General features: G+C 40.1%; 1 protein-coding gene across 3 annotated transcripts in view; it reads right to left on the bottom strand.

Annotated features, from left to right (window-relative positions):
* The window catches only part of htr4 (5-hydroxytryptamine receptor 4), a 180060-nt gene that overhangs the window by 74285 nt on the left and 87643 nt on the right, over positions 1-18132 (bottom strand). For all 3 annotated transcript variants that reach the window (XM_030397373.1, XM_030397372.1, XM_030397374.1), the window contains one exon: positions 7835-7948. In XM_030397373.1, coding sequence (XP_030253233.1) covers positions 7835-7948 — 114 coding nt within the window. The remainder of the gene's footprint in view (positions 1-7834; positions 7949-18132) is intronic.

Here is an 18132-nt window from a genome sequence, read left to right as displayed (position 1 = left end):
TGACAGCCTGGTGAGTTCAGAAAAAAAGCATCACTTTACTGTGATACAGCCTGTAAAACTAAGAAGACAACACACATTATTCAAAACTAAGACACTATAAAGTCTCATCGGGATAACGATATCATAGCGACCTATTGTCTAGCCCTCATTTTTTTTATATAGTATCTATTCTCTTTAATAGTCTTCAATAAATACAGTTCATTTTTAATATGTATTATTTCATATTTCCGGACGTGGGATTTTATAATTGTATTTACAGATCGTAAAGTAGCCTATTTACTGAACTTAGTGCAAATCCATGAAATTGTTTAGAGCAGTCAATACTTTGTTTAAATGTTTATAATTCAAATAAATGGTCAACCTTTTTTTTGTCACAGACCAAAACAAATGTACCCATTGTTCACTCAGTCAAGATGGAAAATAAAAATCAGCGACATCTGGACAAATACTGCTCACAAACTGTAAATGTAGGCATCACTGAGTAGATATGAACAAGTGATCTGTTATCAGTGAGCATATTTCTCACCTCAAATGTATTTTTAGAAAGATATATTACTGAACTTGTAGCTGTGATATGAGATATGAGGGCCGCCATGTTGAGAGCAGATGTGGGGGGTACAGAGAGGGACACATGACCGCTGTGTGTAAATTTGGGAAAACTGCTTTTAGTTTCAGTGATCCATACACTTGGAACGATTTACAATGTACAGTTATGCCAGTAGGTCAGTTTAAGACTCAATCTTCTCAACATGTAACTTTTTTCTAACAACGTGCTGTCCTGTATGGCTGTCTGCCATTTATGTTATATGCATCTCAGTTTTACCTGTGTTTTGCAATGTTGCAGTTTCTTATCAATTTTCAAGCACTTTTTAAAAAATGTTATTGGTATTTTGTTATACTGCTTATTAGTTTTTGACTCACTGCTGATTAGTTAGGAACAGAATACATGATTAGGTGAAAGGAAAAAGCAATTTAGACTGATTATGGGAAATTCCTTCACCGTGATTAAATGTTGGTCGAAAACATCTGGTTCCATTAAGCTGCTAGTGGCTCCATTAGTTTCCGTCATGCATTACAAGGTGGAAAAACAGTGTACATCAATACTGCTTTCAAAACATTTGAAGCTGATATCTCATGTTGTTTTACCAGCGTGAGGTTACTGACAAAACAAGGTTGGATCTGATATATGGATACATTATGCAGCAATTCTTACTGATAAACATAAACACCATTTTTATGATGTTTGATGCGTAAATGCAATCACTAGTAGTAAAAAGCAAACTTTAGGCTATAAATTAATTACATCCCAAACGCATGACTTCAAAGTCACCACCACTAATCTGCTGACAACACTATATTATACACACTTTAAAGGACATATACAGTATTTTGCTTATTTTCCAGCTCATCATTTTATTTTGAGTTACTACTAGAATAGGTTTACATGCCTGAGCCAGCACAGCTCACATAGTATGATGTCAAGAAGTCATGGAATTAAAAGTACTACTGACGAGGTGTTTCAGGCAGTGCAGGAGCAGTGTTTTCTGTAAAGAGAGCAGCTCCCGTTAGCACAGACTTTGGGCTTTTAGTCTTTCAAGACTTTTTACATTCACGTGAACACGTATTAAACAACGAGAAAGCATAATGTGTCTCCTTTAATACAAATTCATCAGTCCGTAAACTCCAAAGTCAAACTTTTCTAATTGTCGAGAAAACGATAGACGAAATGTCCTTTAATGTTACGAGGGCTTCTTTAGTCTCATTTCACCTAAACCCTCTTATTTTAAAGACAATTAAATGCTTTATATTTTTGTGTATGGAACTTTTATGTCAAAAAATAAAACGTGAAAATCATTTGAAATAATGTGTCAGATCTTATTTCTGCCATCTAACAGAAAACCCATTGACTTCGAGATGAGGGAGCCGATGGTGGTAAAATACCACCATCGGCATATTTTCTTTAGCACTTTAATTTCCTGTGACTAAAAGCCTGGTATGGTAGTCACAGGGCATGGGGGGCTTCCACAGTGGCACGGGGGGGCACAGATGAACAGACGTGCACAACAATGCTTTGCCAACTTTTGTTCCATTTGGGTCTAATTTGGTTCAATTAACATGGGAAACTGTTCTTGTGTGTTTTCTTTAGTTAGCTCTCCATCTGGATAAACGTAAACATCTCTTCACTGTTTCAGTAACGTTGGCAATTAGCATCCGTTGTATGTCTGGCGTTTTGTGACATGAATTAACAGTCAACAACAGAGTATCATATCATTGTTGCCACTGTGACATTGGTACAGCACAAATAACTTGCTGCTTTTCATTGCGTTTGTGGACACCTTTTGAGTGTAGACTACAGTATGAAACGGAGGCAGGGGGATATCTCCAATTAGCAGCACATTAGCAGGCAGAGTGCAGGTGACCAGCAGGAGTGTGAAAGTAGTCAAGCTGAATGCAGCCAGGCAGCTAACACAGGCCAAAATCTCCAGGGCCAGACCAGCCCTCATGGACCTCCAGGTAAAAAAGCAGGTATTAAGGAAATGCTTTAAAACGTGTAATGTGGTGTTCTGCACGATTTTACAGTTATTCAGTGAATGAAGCAATTTAAATACCTCCTTTTAATTACAGTACTAAACTGGCACTATGCACTAAAAATTGTGTATTTAAATATTCATGCTATTTATTATTAAAAAACAATAATGTATGTTCTGTTAAAAATGGAATTATGGAAGTGTTGACTGTGTCAATCAATACTTTCAGATGCACAAAAGGAGAGGACTGCCCCTGGTGATGATGATGCTGAGTCAGATGACAGCTCCAGCACCAACAGGAACCTCCCAGTTCATCCTACTTTTGCCACACCGAAAGGTCCCTATGGTAGAGGTAGAATATATATTAAGAATGCTATTAACCTATCACCAGCAACATGTGGATGACTCCTTTGTATTACTTGCCTGCTGAAACGTAGTTGTCCCTTAATATATTTAAAAGGATAAAGCTTCATTTCATTTTACGCTTTTTCCATGAGGGTCGCGGGATGTTGCCGCTTTTTATCCACCTGAGGGTTTGCGGGGCTTACTGGGGCCAAATCCAGTTTTTACTTACTGATGCCACGCAAGGTGAGCAATTCAGGAGCAATTCTGGGGTTCAGTATCTTGCTCAAGGATACTTTGACATGTAGCTCAGTCCCCACCCAGCAGATTTAATGTGGCCAAGAAAAGCAAGCTGAAAACAAACAGTGTGTAACTGTTCAGTATAAATTGAAGTGATCGGCCATATTGAAGTGGGCGTCTTTCATTTTTGTTACGTTTGGGCGGGCCCCCCCCAGATTAATTGTTGTTACCCCTTGTGCCCCCCACCAGAAAATTCTCTGGACCTGCCCCTGATGGTAGTCAAAGGGTGATTGGAAGTATGGCCACATCTCATCAGTCAGTAATGCTGTTAGATTAGAAGGACACTATGAGAGGTAATCACATGGAGATTGGCAATATCTCCTTTTCCTTATCAGGGTGGTAAACCTTCGTGTTCCCAGAGGGACCACACCAGCCAACCAGCTAATCACTGAAGGAATCTGTCAGTCAGCTGGCCTGTTCTCAGCCCACTCGGATCGGCAGCGTGGATGCTCTGCAGTCTATAAATAGCTGCAGTAAGAGCTGACGGCTGTGAGGGCTTTCCATCTGCCTGTCCCTAACCCAAACAACCCCATAAAACAGGCTGTTAGTCCTGGAAACAACCAGCTGTCTGCTGCATGTGGGGCATAAGTAAACCATGCTGGACATGAGCACACACATGTTCACTTACACACATCTGACACACACAAGCCCACATAGGTACTTTATACACACACACACACACACACACACACACACAGACACACACAGACACACACAGAGACATACAGCAGTGTTGGCTGTAATTCAGAGCAGTTAAGAAACCATTAGCATGCCCAGAGGGGAAGTGTCATGTTTAGTTAAGATGACATATCGTGTTTATCTTAAAGTTCTCAGAATAACAAAACTTTATTAAAAGGGAACATGTTACTGTAATGCTTGTGTCATTTACAGATGAACATGGTGTCTACTGTACAATATGGAGAGTGGAGGAGGAGATATGAGGGCATTTAACAAGAACATACACAAAAAGGAGAAGAGGGATAAAAATCCCTCATTACAAATCATGGAGGTAGCATGGTTTAGAGAAAGACAAGTTAATTACTCAGATTATAACTAAGGCAAAGACGCACCTACAGCAGGTGTAGTAATGCTAAAACGCTGTTGTGTACCAGAACTTGGAATTTAGTTTGAAAGTCTTGTACAGTCAAACTACTCTGTCGTTAGATGGTTAGCTTTGCAGGCTGGGTCTCCTCCAGCTGGGGAATTTCAAGGCTAAAAACATGTAAATAAAATGACCCCAGGGGTAATAACATCAAGACAACTGCTCTGCCAAAAAACAGCATTTAGCTTTTATTTTTGTTTTAGTAAACCGTTGCCTGAGGCTGTCAATGCCATCTGCAACGACACTATAAGACTCAATTACAGCAGCATTTAGAAATGCTAATGACTGTTTAAATTCCCTTCAAGCCATTATGTTAATATTAATTTGTGTAATTACTGCATTTATCAAATAACTAAGATGGATTTGTGTCTTCTATTTCATGGAGGAATAAGATAATGAGTCAGTGTTACATGGTGGAATCCAAGGAAAGAAAAATGCCATTCAAAAGACCGATTGAATTTACAAGGCTGCACAATATAAATTCAAGCACCATAGTTTTAAATGTATTGCTACTACTTATTACAATAAAAATAGCTTCAAGCAGTTAGCTTTTAAAGGCACATATATGAGACACAAAATGACAACATTTTTTTAACAACTACGGTCCTGATTGTAATGAGGGACAAAAGAAGCTGCACGAGCACAGATTTACCACCGCAGTTGTTTCAAGATCTGCCCAATGTCCGGTATAAACAGCATGCAGACTGTGTGGCAGTATGTGTCTGCGTGTGTGGTGTGTGTGTGGGGGGGTTTCTAGTTTACACACTTGACTTGACACATTGAGAGAAACAAGAGGTGGTCGGTAGCAGTGGTTGTGTGGTGGTTATTGAGTAGTTTAGCACCCTCTGAATCACCCACTGTTGGTGTCAACACCTTGTGTGTGTGTGTGTGTGTATGTGTGTGTGTTTGTGTGTGTGTGTGTGTGTGTGTGTGTGTGTGTGTGTGTGTGTGTGTGTGCGCATACCTACCCAAACACTTTGACTTTCCTCTCCTACAGGCTGCACAGAATGTATCCATCTGGCTCGTTGCATGTTAACATATTATCATTACATTTGTATGCATAATACATACTACACTAACAAAAATGTATTTAAAAAATATTGCCTAGTTTTATTCTGTTACACAGATGCTGTTGTGATGTTAAGCCTGCCAAGACTCTAAAGCATAACATCCTGGACTGTAGCATGTTTTGCTACTTCACTAATACATAGAACCAATTACCATGTTTGTTTGCGACCATTACATTCATTCTAATTTTGTTTTCGGTTGAAGAGGTACTCAACCTGTAATGCTACCGACCAAATCAAATGCTCGAGTTCACCGAAAACTAGCATTAGCAGTTAGCCTGCCCTGTGTGAGATGTAGCTGTTGGGTAGGTTTGGTTAATCATTAGCAAGCAACACAGTATGGTACATAAAATCAAAACAAAACAAGCGGAAACCTCAGATTGGACCAAAATGTTCAACAACATATCGTCAAACCTTACAGTTACCTTTACAGCTCAAATGACAACAGTAATCAACAAGTTTACAAGTCAGCAGCCAGTTATCAATGGAAGAACGTGTTGTTGGAAACAGTGATTCGGTTTTTACGTACAGAGACGGCAAACTTCGTGTTAGATTTAGCCATGGATCTGAGGCAAAGAAGCCTCACAGCTTTGGTGACTGGACTGCTTTCCCAACAACTGAGTCCTGACTGTACAGATGCTCTTTGTCTCTGCTTGAGGCTCGCAGCTTGAGGGGACATTAGCATCTCTGACTGAATGGCTGGTATTCAAATGTTATTGTGCATAATTGAGACACCAGGCTGTGACATGAAACACCAATGTGTTGAAATCAAAAAGATGATATCTGATGACATCTATAATTTTTTTTTAAACTGTTAAGTTATAATGCTGATGCTACTGGAATGCTAAATCAGTGGAGTTGCCCACTGTTTTGTTTTTGTTTATGTTGGCACTTACAAATTTTGGAAATTGCCAAAAGTAAGCACTAATAAGACAAACCATGTACATTTAGAAATACTGATTGACTTTCTTTAGATTGACTGACCTCCAAACTGACCGACAGGCTGTTTACTGGCTGTATTACCAACACTGGAGAGTTGTTGGTTTTTAATGATGTCCTCTGAGTTATTCTTTTTTGTCACAAAAACATTCACCCATGGGACCCTCCCACAGTTTGTCTGAATGTAAGTGTGTGTTAATAATTGCATGAATAAAGACAGCGGATGAGTGTGTGTATGTGTGTGTGTGTGTGTGTGTGTGTGTGTTTGTGTGTGTGTGTGTGTGCATGTGTGCGTGCGTGTGTATTCCCTCAGTGACAATGAAGCAGGGAGAAACAAATATGTTGTGTCATGTGTTCCTCCTCAGAGAGATGTGGCTTCACAGCGGTGACTTTGTCACTCATCACTTAAACACACATACAGTAAATACAAACACAGGCACACACACTGCATGAATGCAATTATACACAGAAGTGAAACCTCAATTGCTTTCACTTCCACACACACACATACACACACACACACTCACACCTGACACACACATGCCTACTTTTCCTTTTCCGGGTGTGTGCTCATGCCACTTCACACACACAGACTCACACACACACACACTCACGTCATGACTACATCCTGGGGACGAAGGTCACCCTGAGCTCTCAGGTGTCACAAGATAGAAAGAGACAAAGACAAAGAGAGAGTCCCACAATCAGAGAGACAGTAAGCAAAGGAGAAAGAAGAGAGGGAGGGATGACACAAGGGAAGAAGAAATAGAAGGTGGAGAGGACAGGAACAGAGGAAGAGAAAGAGAAGAATGAATTATTGTGGCGACAGTTGTTCCCACATGACCAGACGTCCTCAGGATGACCTGGCAGCCTGTGTCGCCTGCAATGTTATCGGCGCACAGAAGAAACACACGTTCTTTGTACAGTGTATGTGTGTTTTATGTGGTGACATCCTCTGCGCAAATATTTTTTTTTCATTTCATATTTGCAGAATATTCTGCTGTGGTTACGTCTTCAGTGTTTGGGGAATCCATGTTTGAGAATCCGGTTTTAGAAGCAGTTAATGTGTTACTTAACTGTGGCTTTCTCGCTCTACTTCTCTTATGCTCTTTCCTTCTTTGCACACATCCTATCTGTCTTTGTCTCACTTAAACACTCACACAGGACACACAAACACACACACACGCACGCACACACACACACACACGCACAGGCACACACACACACACACATACACACACACACACACAAGCACACTCACTTTCGTGAGCACCCTTGTTGACATAATGCATTCTCTAGCATTTTACCCAAAGTGTCCCCACTTCCTCACTTTGTTTCAGGCTGAACTATGTTCTCTTATTGTCACTTAAACACACACATATAATTTATGAATTTGTTTCTTTGCTGGCATGTAGCTGACAAACCTAAACCTCTGTTGCCCCTGTATCTCAAACAAAGTTACTGACAGTTTGGATCACCTGAATGTACAGTTAACGTATGTGCTACTGGAAAAAAAGCAATACATGTTAGAAAAAGAAAATAAAACTCTGTCCCACCTGAGTTGTCTGTCCTTGCAGACGGCCACCATGACCAGCATGTTTCCCAGGATGGTCATCAGCATGACCAGAGACAGGAAGCAGATCAGGGCCATCCGCTTTGGCATGCTGTCGCTACAGAAACGGCAAAAAGACACAAAACAACAAAAACACATCAGTTCAGACCTGCAGAGTCAAGCTACAGTCTGTATCATTTACAGATGGATGCAGAGTGATGGAGAGGGGAAAAAAAGCGAAGAATAGATTTTTATATTAATATAAATCATTCTTTTTATGAGTTGACACCCTGAAGTGCAGCTGCAACTCAGCAAAAAAAAGTAATCTCCTCCCAGTAAATGCTTGTCTTAATTTTTCCAAATTAAGTTCAGGTTTGGGCACAGTCATTGGCAGAAAACTTTAACAAGGGTGAGAGTTCCATCCACTGAAAGCTGGATTTAAGTGTAATTAAGTTTCTGTTGCCCGTGAATTTTTCTCAAGTAGAACATTTTATACAGAACGACACTAAAAATCGATGACAGTGAATCTTCTGTAATTGATGTTGTGGAAAGTCCTTTATTTGATATTCTATTCCGCAGTTAAATGATGCAGACAAGTTTAGAAGTTTGATATCGTTTCTGAATGTTGCAGTTCAGGAGCCATTGAGTTATCTATAGCTCTTAGGTGGCCTGCTTGATCACAACGATCAGCCAAACAGCAGGACACTTTACAAAATCAGCAACACGGACATAAGGGAGAGACACTCAATAACTGTGATGTGAAGAACGTTAATGTCTGTCTCTCTGCTCTTACTGATGCTTTAAATGGTTGTTACCCCATCTACTTAACAATTACATGAACGGTTTATCGTTCATCAAAAAGTAAAAAGGTTTTGCATTCAACGCAACTGACTAATGACGAAATATGCTTACAACATCACAGCTGCTCTGCACCTTTCATCTCAGGTTATATATCCTGTTTATTTATATTATATCACATGCACATTATATATACACATTATATAATGTATACACATTGTATTACACATTTAGTTATATTTACAGTGCGTACATCGCCTGTGTAACTCCTGCTTGTGTCCTGCACATTTTCCCTGTGCAATTATCCATCATGGTCATATTTGTATAAGCAGGCTTGGGGAGTAACGGAGTACGCAGGATTATGTAATCAGGATACAAAACAAAGTTACTGTATTCTGGTAAAGTTAAAGGAAAACATAGATTACGCATACACTTAGTTTAAAAAAGGGGAATGACTAACAGGATTAAGGTTTAAATATTGATATATTAGTCTTAAACACACATTCGTTATCAAGATCAAATAATAGTCATATCATCATATCATCTTATTTTTATTTTTCTCTCGTACAATTTGAATACATTTGGTAATAAAAGTAATATACACTGTAAAGATCTTTTTTTTTCATTTTATGAATTTTTTATGCATTTTCATTTTTTTTTTTTATCACTTGTTTAACCCTTGGGCTGCTGTAATAGGTGAACTTGTTGGACTGGAGATGGCGGTCTGGAACCATGCTACTTCGAACCACACCACCCCAGCTCTACACACCACTTATCCTTTCAACTGTCTCTAAAGTCCACATGGAACATAAGGCAAAGTGTTATTTGCTTCCATATATTTATGTTTCCTGTAAAACCAGTCTGGTAGGAAGGGACGTGTTTTGCTGCCAATAAAGTATAATGAGAATTGTACCCCCGTCATGCACCTAAATGTAAAAGGAGTAGTTCACTCAGCCTCAAGAATACTGAGGTATTGTTGATTGATTGGGGAGTGACAGTATATTCTTACTCCCCAATCCCTGCTGTGCTGGTGGTGTGGTCAGTGCCCTGAAGAAGACAGTAAACAGATTTTTGATGCCGGCTATTTCTTCAACCTTTTTTCAGCACTTTTGACAAAGGATATTCAATTTGAAGTTTCCACAACTGACATGTTTGGCATTTTGACAAAACTTGCATCCTGACCTTTTCGAATAGGCAAAAGGGTCATTTTCTTTTTTTGTCTGAATAAAATTAAAAAGGGACCAGGTGCAGAGTGCTTATTCTCTGTCCACCATGGCGAATGTGATGTATTTTATGGCAAAAAACTGCAGATGTTGCACTTTCTCTCTTATATATACATATAACCTTGGCACAGCTTCAACAAAATGTCTCAAGGTATGGCTAGGATTATGAATCAAAGCCCTCAGAGGGACTTCTGTGGTTTAAGAGCTCTCTGAAAATGACTTGTTTCATCTCAGACTTGTTTGACATTGGTAATGCATTACAGTAATCCTCCTGTGCTTTGTGGTCTCTCAACTTGAAGGCTTGACAGGGCGGGAGCAGCAGGAGGAGTGAAAATGTTCCATCACACAAGCAAAATTTCAATTTTTGGCCTGCAAGTCCACAGGAAATCACAACTTTGGGGGAATTTATGTGTGGCTGTTATGTTGTGTAATAAGTTAAAACATGCCTCTTACGGTGTGATTCACAGCTGGAGTCTGTGCGCCCTCCCTATCTGCCATATTATTTTACACTCACCATCTGAGGTTCAAAGGCAAGTGATAGTGTGCAAATGAGGCTTGTCTTTGATCAGTGAAGCCAACACACTAATCAGATCAAATGGGAATGCTGACAGGATCTTAACAGAAGCATCATTACCACAAAAAAGTTAGAACGGCCTCAGTAGTATCACATTAATCTTCTTTCATCTCAAATTTGTCAGCCACACAGTCTGACCTTTCCTCCTTAATGAGACATAATAGTCATAGCAACTACCCTTTAACACAGCTGCAGGTATGACAGGCAAAATACAAATGTCCTCTGTCAGGCAAGAGCTTTATCCAATTTTAGATTTGATAATGCAGGCAGAAGCAAGAACAGTGCTTCATCTCTAAGCTCTCCAAACACACACTTACTGACCATGAGTCGCCTGTCAGCTTCAGATTCTAAAGCTTCTGGCATCTGCGTCCTAATTCTCAAGGAACAATTAAGCTCATCATCCAGCTGTCCAGTGCAGAAGGTTTCTCTTTTATGATTTATAAGCTCCAAGCTCCAAGTTTTCGAGTGCTCCCTCGCCCTCAGACAAGCGGTACAAGGGATATTTGTTGAAATCTCATCCTATGAAATGGGACTACCCTTCAAGATGGCGTTTATGTAAACGGAAGCAACATGTACATTTCCAATACACCCACTTCAGCTGTGGTGATTCCCTCTGTAGCAGTCCTGGTATTATCTAGGGATGCACATGGTTAACCGTTTAACCGTTAACCGGTAACAGGAACTTTGACCGATTAATACTATCGGTAAAACATTTTTTAGCTACTTGTCAATCAACTCATGGGAGCGTGTCGACGCGTGCCACATGTGCAACACGTGCTTTTATGTGCTTTCCGCCACATAAAGCGAGCAAAAAGGAGTTCTGTGTGGGACAATTTCGACCGAAAAGGAGATGAGGTTATTTGCAAACTATGTGGTACAGCACTGAAATATTCAAGCAGAACCGGACCCGACGCGAAGGGGAATGATCCGTCCTGAAGGGACTTATTTTCCCGATAATGACCGCCGTTCTATACATTATCCCGCTTATTACACAGCTACTTGCCAACACGAAAAAAAAAACGTCACACAGTATGTCTTTTTACAATTTATTTGTTATCGTTCAGGCGTTCACAGTGTTTTTCAGCAGAGAAATAGTTCGCCAAACCGACGCCGTTTCGCTTCTCCCTCTTCGCTGCTTTCCTCTTCTTCTTTTCTTGACCTTTGATGACAACTCAGCCTTTTGCCAAGACTCGAAATCACCGTATTTACCAAAAATATTAAAGTTAATGTGAAACTCAACCATACTAGTGGCATAGGAGTAGTTTTTTCCCCTATGAAGTAGACTACAGATCAGCTGACGTCGCTTAGCAACTGAAGATGCTGTGGTGATAAGTGACCGGGACTAATTGTGGAGCAAAGATTTTAGAGCGCGGAGTGATACGAAATACGCAATCAGAGGCAAAAAGGCCACTTTCCTTGACGACGGTCAAATATGCTTAGCAGCGGTCAGTTATACGAAAATAACTGACCGCCGAAGGTTGGGAAGCCCCATTCAAGTGAATGGAGCTTTCTGCAGCATTAAGAAGAGCCGTGTTATAATGGTTATTAATCGGTTAATAAGCGTCGGTTATCGGTCATAAAAAAAATTAAAAATGTGCATCCCTAGTATTATCACAATGTCATTTGACATTCATGTGATGGAGATAGAAAAACATGGACACATGCAGTTTGTTCACAACTTTGCACTATCAATTGAGTCTTCAAATAAAAAGAGTATTGCTCCACTAGCTGTGCTTTATAGGCTAACATTAGCAAACCCTTTTCCAATCCTGCCAGTCGGCACCGATATTAGAGAGGTGGTGTAAAGTGTTAAGTGTGTAGCCATAACGCTTTATCCTCTATCCCCAAATAAATCAGGGCACCATACCCCTTAGTGCGAATGTGCAAAAGCATTAAGTAAAAAAGGGTTAACTGTTATGGGCAAGTGGTGTAATGGGACTGGGGCTAGGATACTGTTACAGAAGGGTTTTTCTTTCATACAGAAAGAAACTAATGTGTACAGACCTGCAATCCTCCGTCCACAACCATGCTCATCCAATCTTCTGCTAAGTATTGAAATAGTGACTGGCAAGAAATGTTAAAGTCAAGTTTAGACGTAACCTTGTATTACCCAGCTGTGCCGATACAACAGCCCAAAAGCCTGCTTTCAGAGAGGACAAGATGCATTAATTGTGCGACTGGAAAACATCTTTCAGGCAGGAGTGCACGCACATGTTCACAGGAGAATTGACAGTGTGAAGACCAAAAATCGAAGCTTGAGAGAGAAGTTCAACCCCAACATACTTTCTGACCTACACACACAGCTGACTAGTTCCACATGTAGAGGGAATGATTGTCATATTGCTGGTTTGGAAGAGCTACATAAATGGTTTCAGTTCCAACAGAAGATGTTGACAAGATGTGACCGGAGGGGTTTCAAATACTACTTGACAATCCAAGAAGCGCTTTGTTTGAATCACAACATATTGGATAGTCAAGTAGCATTTGAAACCCCTCCGGTCACATCTAAGAAGTCTTTAGCATTCGAGAGTCAGATGTTATCAGGAGTTGTGAGTGACTCCTTCCGCACCAGTGCTTACAGCTCATTAATTTTTATGTAGAAATCAGATATCGACAAGTGCCATCATAGGGTTTTTGGATGTATTCCGAGCTTGAGCGGGGAGGGTCAGTTTGTGAATCTGCTGTACGAACTTTACTGCAGACTTCACTCCACCACTGAGAGGCCAGAGTAGAAGACGAGCCTTGACCAAGACAAAGATTATCAAATCACTGCAATCAAAATGTATTTGTGCAGCACAGTATCACATAAATGTTTTAAAGGGCCTTGCATTCATCCACCCCAACTCTCTATGGACTACATACATGCCACCTTAAATGCTGTGTTCTGACTGTTGAGAAGCACACTGACAGATGAGATGTTAAGAGCATTGGTGGCAGCTAGTATGTCCTATAAATCTCTTTTCGATTCCCTTCTTTCTGCACCACACCGTGGGCTCTAAAGTGATTTTCCAGATGTATGAAGGACTCTTGCATGCTGCTCTTAAATCCTTCTATAAATATATATATTTAAATATATCTGCAAGCATGTCAAAGACAGGGAGAGAGTGAGAAAGAGAAATTTAGAGCGAGAGGTAAAAGGAACAAACTGAGCAAAACAGAAAATGTATAACTTTGTTGACATCCGATACACATGAACTCCGACCTGCAGCTAAGCTGGACTTGTGGTGGGCAATCAGCAAGCGACAGCCTCAATTAGACGATCAGAGACAGATGAGGGGGCGACTGGAGAAAAACCTTGTCCAGACGAGAAGCTTTAAAGCTCCAATCTGTCACTGGACAGCTGGTTTCCTTTGCTGCCCCATGAAGACAGAATGCACATATACATTCTTGACTTGATTCCTACCCAATTTGAGGGAAAGGACTTTTCAAAATAAATATGAAAATGTTCTGCAAGATATCTCCTCAAGAAGATCTCAATCACCTACACTGCCTTAGGGCTGCATCACTGCTTTCGTAGCTGCTCTGGAGCCTGGCTTTAGCTTCTCGAGTGGGTCCGTATCAGGTGGCTGCTGCACTGAACGAGCTGCTGAAGTGGCGCTGATTGGACCTAAAGAGCAGCCTCTTTTTTGCAGCCCTGATGAATGAAAAACAGGAGCCACTCGGTGGTCCGCACAGAAGCAGGCTGAGAGCTTGTTGTGTGGGGTTGCATGAGAAATCAAAAGTCCGTCAGCACACTTGAGTGATTCCGCGAGGTGAGCTGATTGCACAGAGGCCTCTACAGACTTGCAGAGACCATGGTGAAAAATGGCTGCTATTGCATCAAAGTTTACAGCTGTAAAATACAACTTTTACAGTGTCGGTGGTTCCACCTCAGAACTGGACTTTGGAATGGATGTAAACAGATTTTTATTTTTTTTTAAACCCTGTAAGCTTAAGTGAACACAACTGATCTGGAGTATTTTTTTTTTTCTATTCATAATTCATTAATTCAGAATTTCGAGTTTAAAAGAATGATATTTGTATCCTTTTACTCCGCAATCTTTATCTTTCCGTCTGCCCCCATTTACTTGTTTACTTCCCTATCAAATGTCATTAGTAGGAAATTGCAGCATCCAAGCTCAATATAAGCAGACAATATGACCATGAGAGAAAGAGCACTATAAGCACCACTGCAAGCATACAAGACAGAAAAAAGTTATTATATGAAGGGTAAAATAGGAAGATTGCTAAACCGTTCAAGCAGGAGAGAGCACAGAAGACGACATCCAGTGCTGATGATTTAAGTGCTTCCTCTCTCCTGACAGTCCTAGAAAGCTCTTGTTCATCTCAGGACACAAGAGCATCAGGAAATGTATTATTTCTGCATGAGAGTTCATTCGGGAGAGAGCTGTCTGATAGGAGGGAAGAGTTTAAAAGAGGCCAAAGAGGTATGAATCCAGCTCTGTTGCCATATACTTCTGGACTGACTAAAATAACTCCTCTTACGTTGGCACTGTACTGTAAAAAACAAAAACATTTTGTCATAGATACTTTTGGCATATTATCAGTTATTAAATACTGGATACCCTCACATTTCTGAAAATCAGGAATTGCAAACCCCAAACAAAGAGATTTCACACCCATCCCATCCTGTCTGTTCACCATCAATCACGCCTGTTTCCTCTGTTCCTGCTCATCCAAACATGTCACCATCAGATACATCCACCAGAGCCTGTGTGTGGGTAAACATCTTATCAACACTGAAAGCTTCCAATTTCACATTGTCTATTACAGTATAAAAAAAAAAAAAAGAAAAAAAAAATATTTTGGCTGGTGGTGGAGGCCTTATTAGGAATCCCTAATTGCTAACAATAGCTGTCTGGACACTAGCGTTCCCTCTCAGCAGGCAAAGACAAGCATGCTATTATGCAGACCAGCACCAGAGGCGATGGGTGCCATCCAAACTGGTATCAAACACTGCTGCTCCACATCATAGACAGGGAAAAATGTGTTGGAACAGAGGGTCAGGTCACAACAGTCTCCTGCTGGCTGTAACCACAAGAGAGCGAAAGAGGAGGCAGAAAAATGAAAATAATTATGCTTGAAAGCTTGGGAGTAAAATAAATTATGAAAGCAGGTGGTTCACTCAGCTGGAAAATTGTGACAAAGGGCCTTGTTGATGACATTTTTTTATTTATTTTGTGGGAAGAAGCAGAAAATAGCATGCTCCCACATGCATGCTGAGCAGCTAATATATCACTTTTGTTAACTCTTTGTTTCTGGTTCTTTTTGAATTGACAGCTCGGTAATATATGGCAGTTGTATCAAGTGAGAGAGCTGAAGAAAAAACCCATATTTTAGAGACTCCTGAGCTTCAGTAAGTTAAATTTGATCACATCTGTATCCATCTAAAACCTCAAATGGGCGTAAAAATAAACCATCAGAGGACACCAGCATGGAAACCATTCAACGTAACACCTGCTTGTAATCTTTTCAAATAAACTGTCTACTAAAAACTCCTTCCAACTCCAGGATCAATAAATTAAACGTCATTTTTAGCCTCTTCACGTCAAATCTTGAATTACACACCTTTGTAGATGTATATAATTGCCAATCATGTTTTGACGTGGTGTTTTAGTCACAGTGAAGGTGCCCACTGGTAAAGTGTTGGTCTATGATTTATGAGTTTTCAATCCCAGAAGATTATTTTCTTTGCTGTGACGAGGCCTCTTTTAGAAAATGACTGGGTCTGCTGCTTCAGCTGAGGTTGGCCTCCGAATGACAGGTTTCTGTTTCTGCGCGTCTGAGGGGTCAAACTAGATTTTTGTTCCAATTAGGCTCTGTTATCTTTACCTCACCTCAGGCTTTACAACATAATGTGGTGCAAGATGAAGCAGCAAGAAGGCTGGAAACACAATCTGGTTTGAAAGTGGTGGCAGTCAAAGAGCCCTAGAGAGCATTTAAGAGTTTGCAACGGTTCCAGCGACTGCAATTTAAACCTGGTTGCTGCTTTTATAGCTCGTAGTGTGATGGACATTGTGAGCGACAGTTGGTGTGGTGTCAAAGGAAAGATCTGACTTCATTGCATTTTTATTATTTGCTTGAACGCAAGCAGCCTCAGCACAGAGTGCTTAAAAGGAAAACAGTAGTAGGAAATCTGGTTTCATACAACTTCTGAATATTTTTTTAGTTTGGCAGAATTTCTGTTTTTAATGAGGACACTGAACTCACTAAGTTGACCAACCAAAGTGAAGTGAAGAAACAAAGTCAGGCAGCAACACAAGTTGTAAATAAACCATGTGTTTGGCAAAGATATTTGGAAGAGAAAATGAAGGTGGATAGAAAAATGATTTTTGAAGCTGTCTGTCTATCTGGTTCTTCTTATACAGCTTTTTAAAATTTAGACGACCAACCAGATCACAGACAGGTTAACCAGTTGGTGGTCTTAAGCTTCAAACTATGTTGCTCCTCCACCGCCCCAGTGTCAGTTTTGTATGTGTGTGAATGGCTCTGCCCTCAAGTTAGCAATGCAAATTCAGGTACGATGTTGATGAGTAAAGCTTGCTGAAAAACAATTCATATATTATGTCATATTATATGAAATTTGGAATGTTATTAACCCAGTCAAACAGTCACAGTTTGGTAAGGTTTCAGAAAAGATCATAATTTGGGTTAAAATATGTACATGACTCCTATCACATTACATAAGTGATCCAAGTTAAATAAGCAATTTAGGTATGTAACCTTACTGGGTTAGGGGTAACTACAGCATTACACGTAGAAGCAAGTCTGAGTCACCATTTTTTGAAGTGCACAAATACACTCATGATAGTGGCACTGAAATCCTACTACCAACCAGCGTTTTGGTAGTTTAATTGCAGAGCACAAGAATTCTGTGTAGAGCGTATATAAAACCATAAACAGACTAGTATACGCTGTAATGACAGTTCTGCACTTCATGATTTATGTTTCAGTGTTACATGCAAATTAAGAAAGTATTCTGCAGGGAGTATGTGCATCACATGCACCACTTTCATGCAGGAGACTAGAGTTAATGTCCTGCATAATCTTACCAGGACATAATTTACACTGGCTGTAAAATGTAATTCAGTGGGTTTATTTCATCTATAGATATTTGTACTGTGTAGACTTAAATGTTTTCAATCTTTGTGGAATACCTGTTGAGCCTGTTTTTCATTGGGTGTCAGAAATGTGCAAGATACTAATTGTAATCGTTCATTAAAGAGGTTTATATAATTGTGGTGAGCTGTTGAGTGACTGCCAGTCGTCCTTACCCTCTGGGACTTTGATGTAATGATGTCACCACGCTCCAAGATCTTAGCTACGATATTACTTTAGTGAGCAAATGTAAAGTTTGAATCAAAGCGAAACAACGTCATATTTTTTTGCAAACGATACAACAAAATGAAACAGGGTTAAAGCAAACAAAGAGCGCTGATATACTAAATCTGAAGCAGACGTAATCATCTGACATGAGCTGACATTTACCAGGATGCATTAACAGGGAATTCGGGGTTGTGATGAAGAAAGGTGTTCATGCGCTTGTTTACCCAGCTAATTGAAGCCTATTAAAGCTTGCTCTGTGCACCCATTGTTAGGATTGTAAATGTCAGGTTGTGTACCTCCATCAACTTCCCCGTAGCTCCTAACTTCAGTAAACCCAGTGTATAAAAGTCCCGCCATTGTCTCACAGTTTTAAAACTCACA

This window comes from Sparus aurata, chromosome 18, assembly GCF_900880675.1.
Source record: "Sparus aurata chromosome 18, fSpaAur1.1, whole genome shotgun sequence".
Classification (NCBI taxonomy): Eukaryota; Metazoa; Chordata; class Actinopteri; order Spariformes; family Sparidae; genus Sparus; species Sparus aurata.
This window is presented reverse-complemented; position numbering and strand designations above follow the sequence as displayed.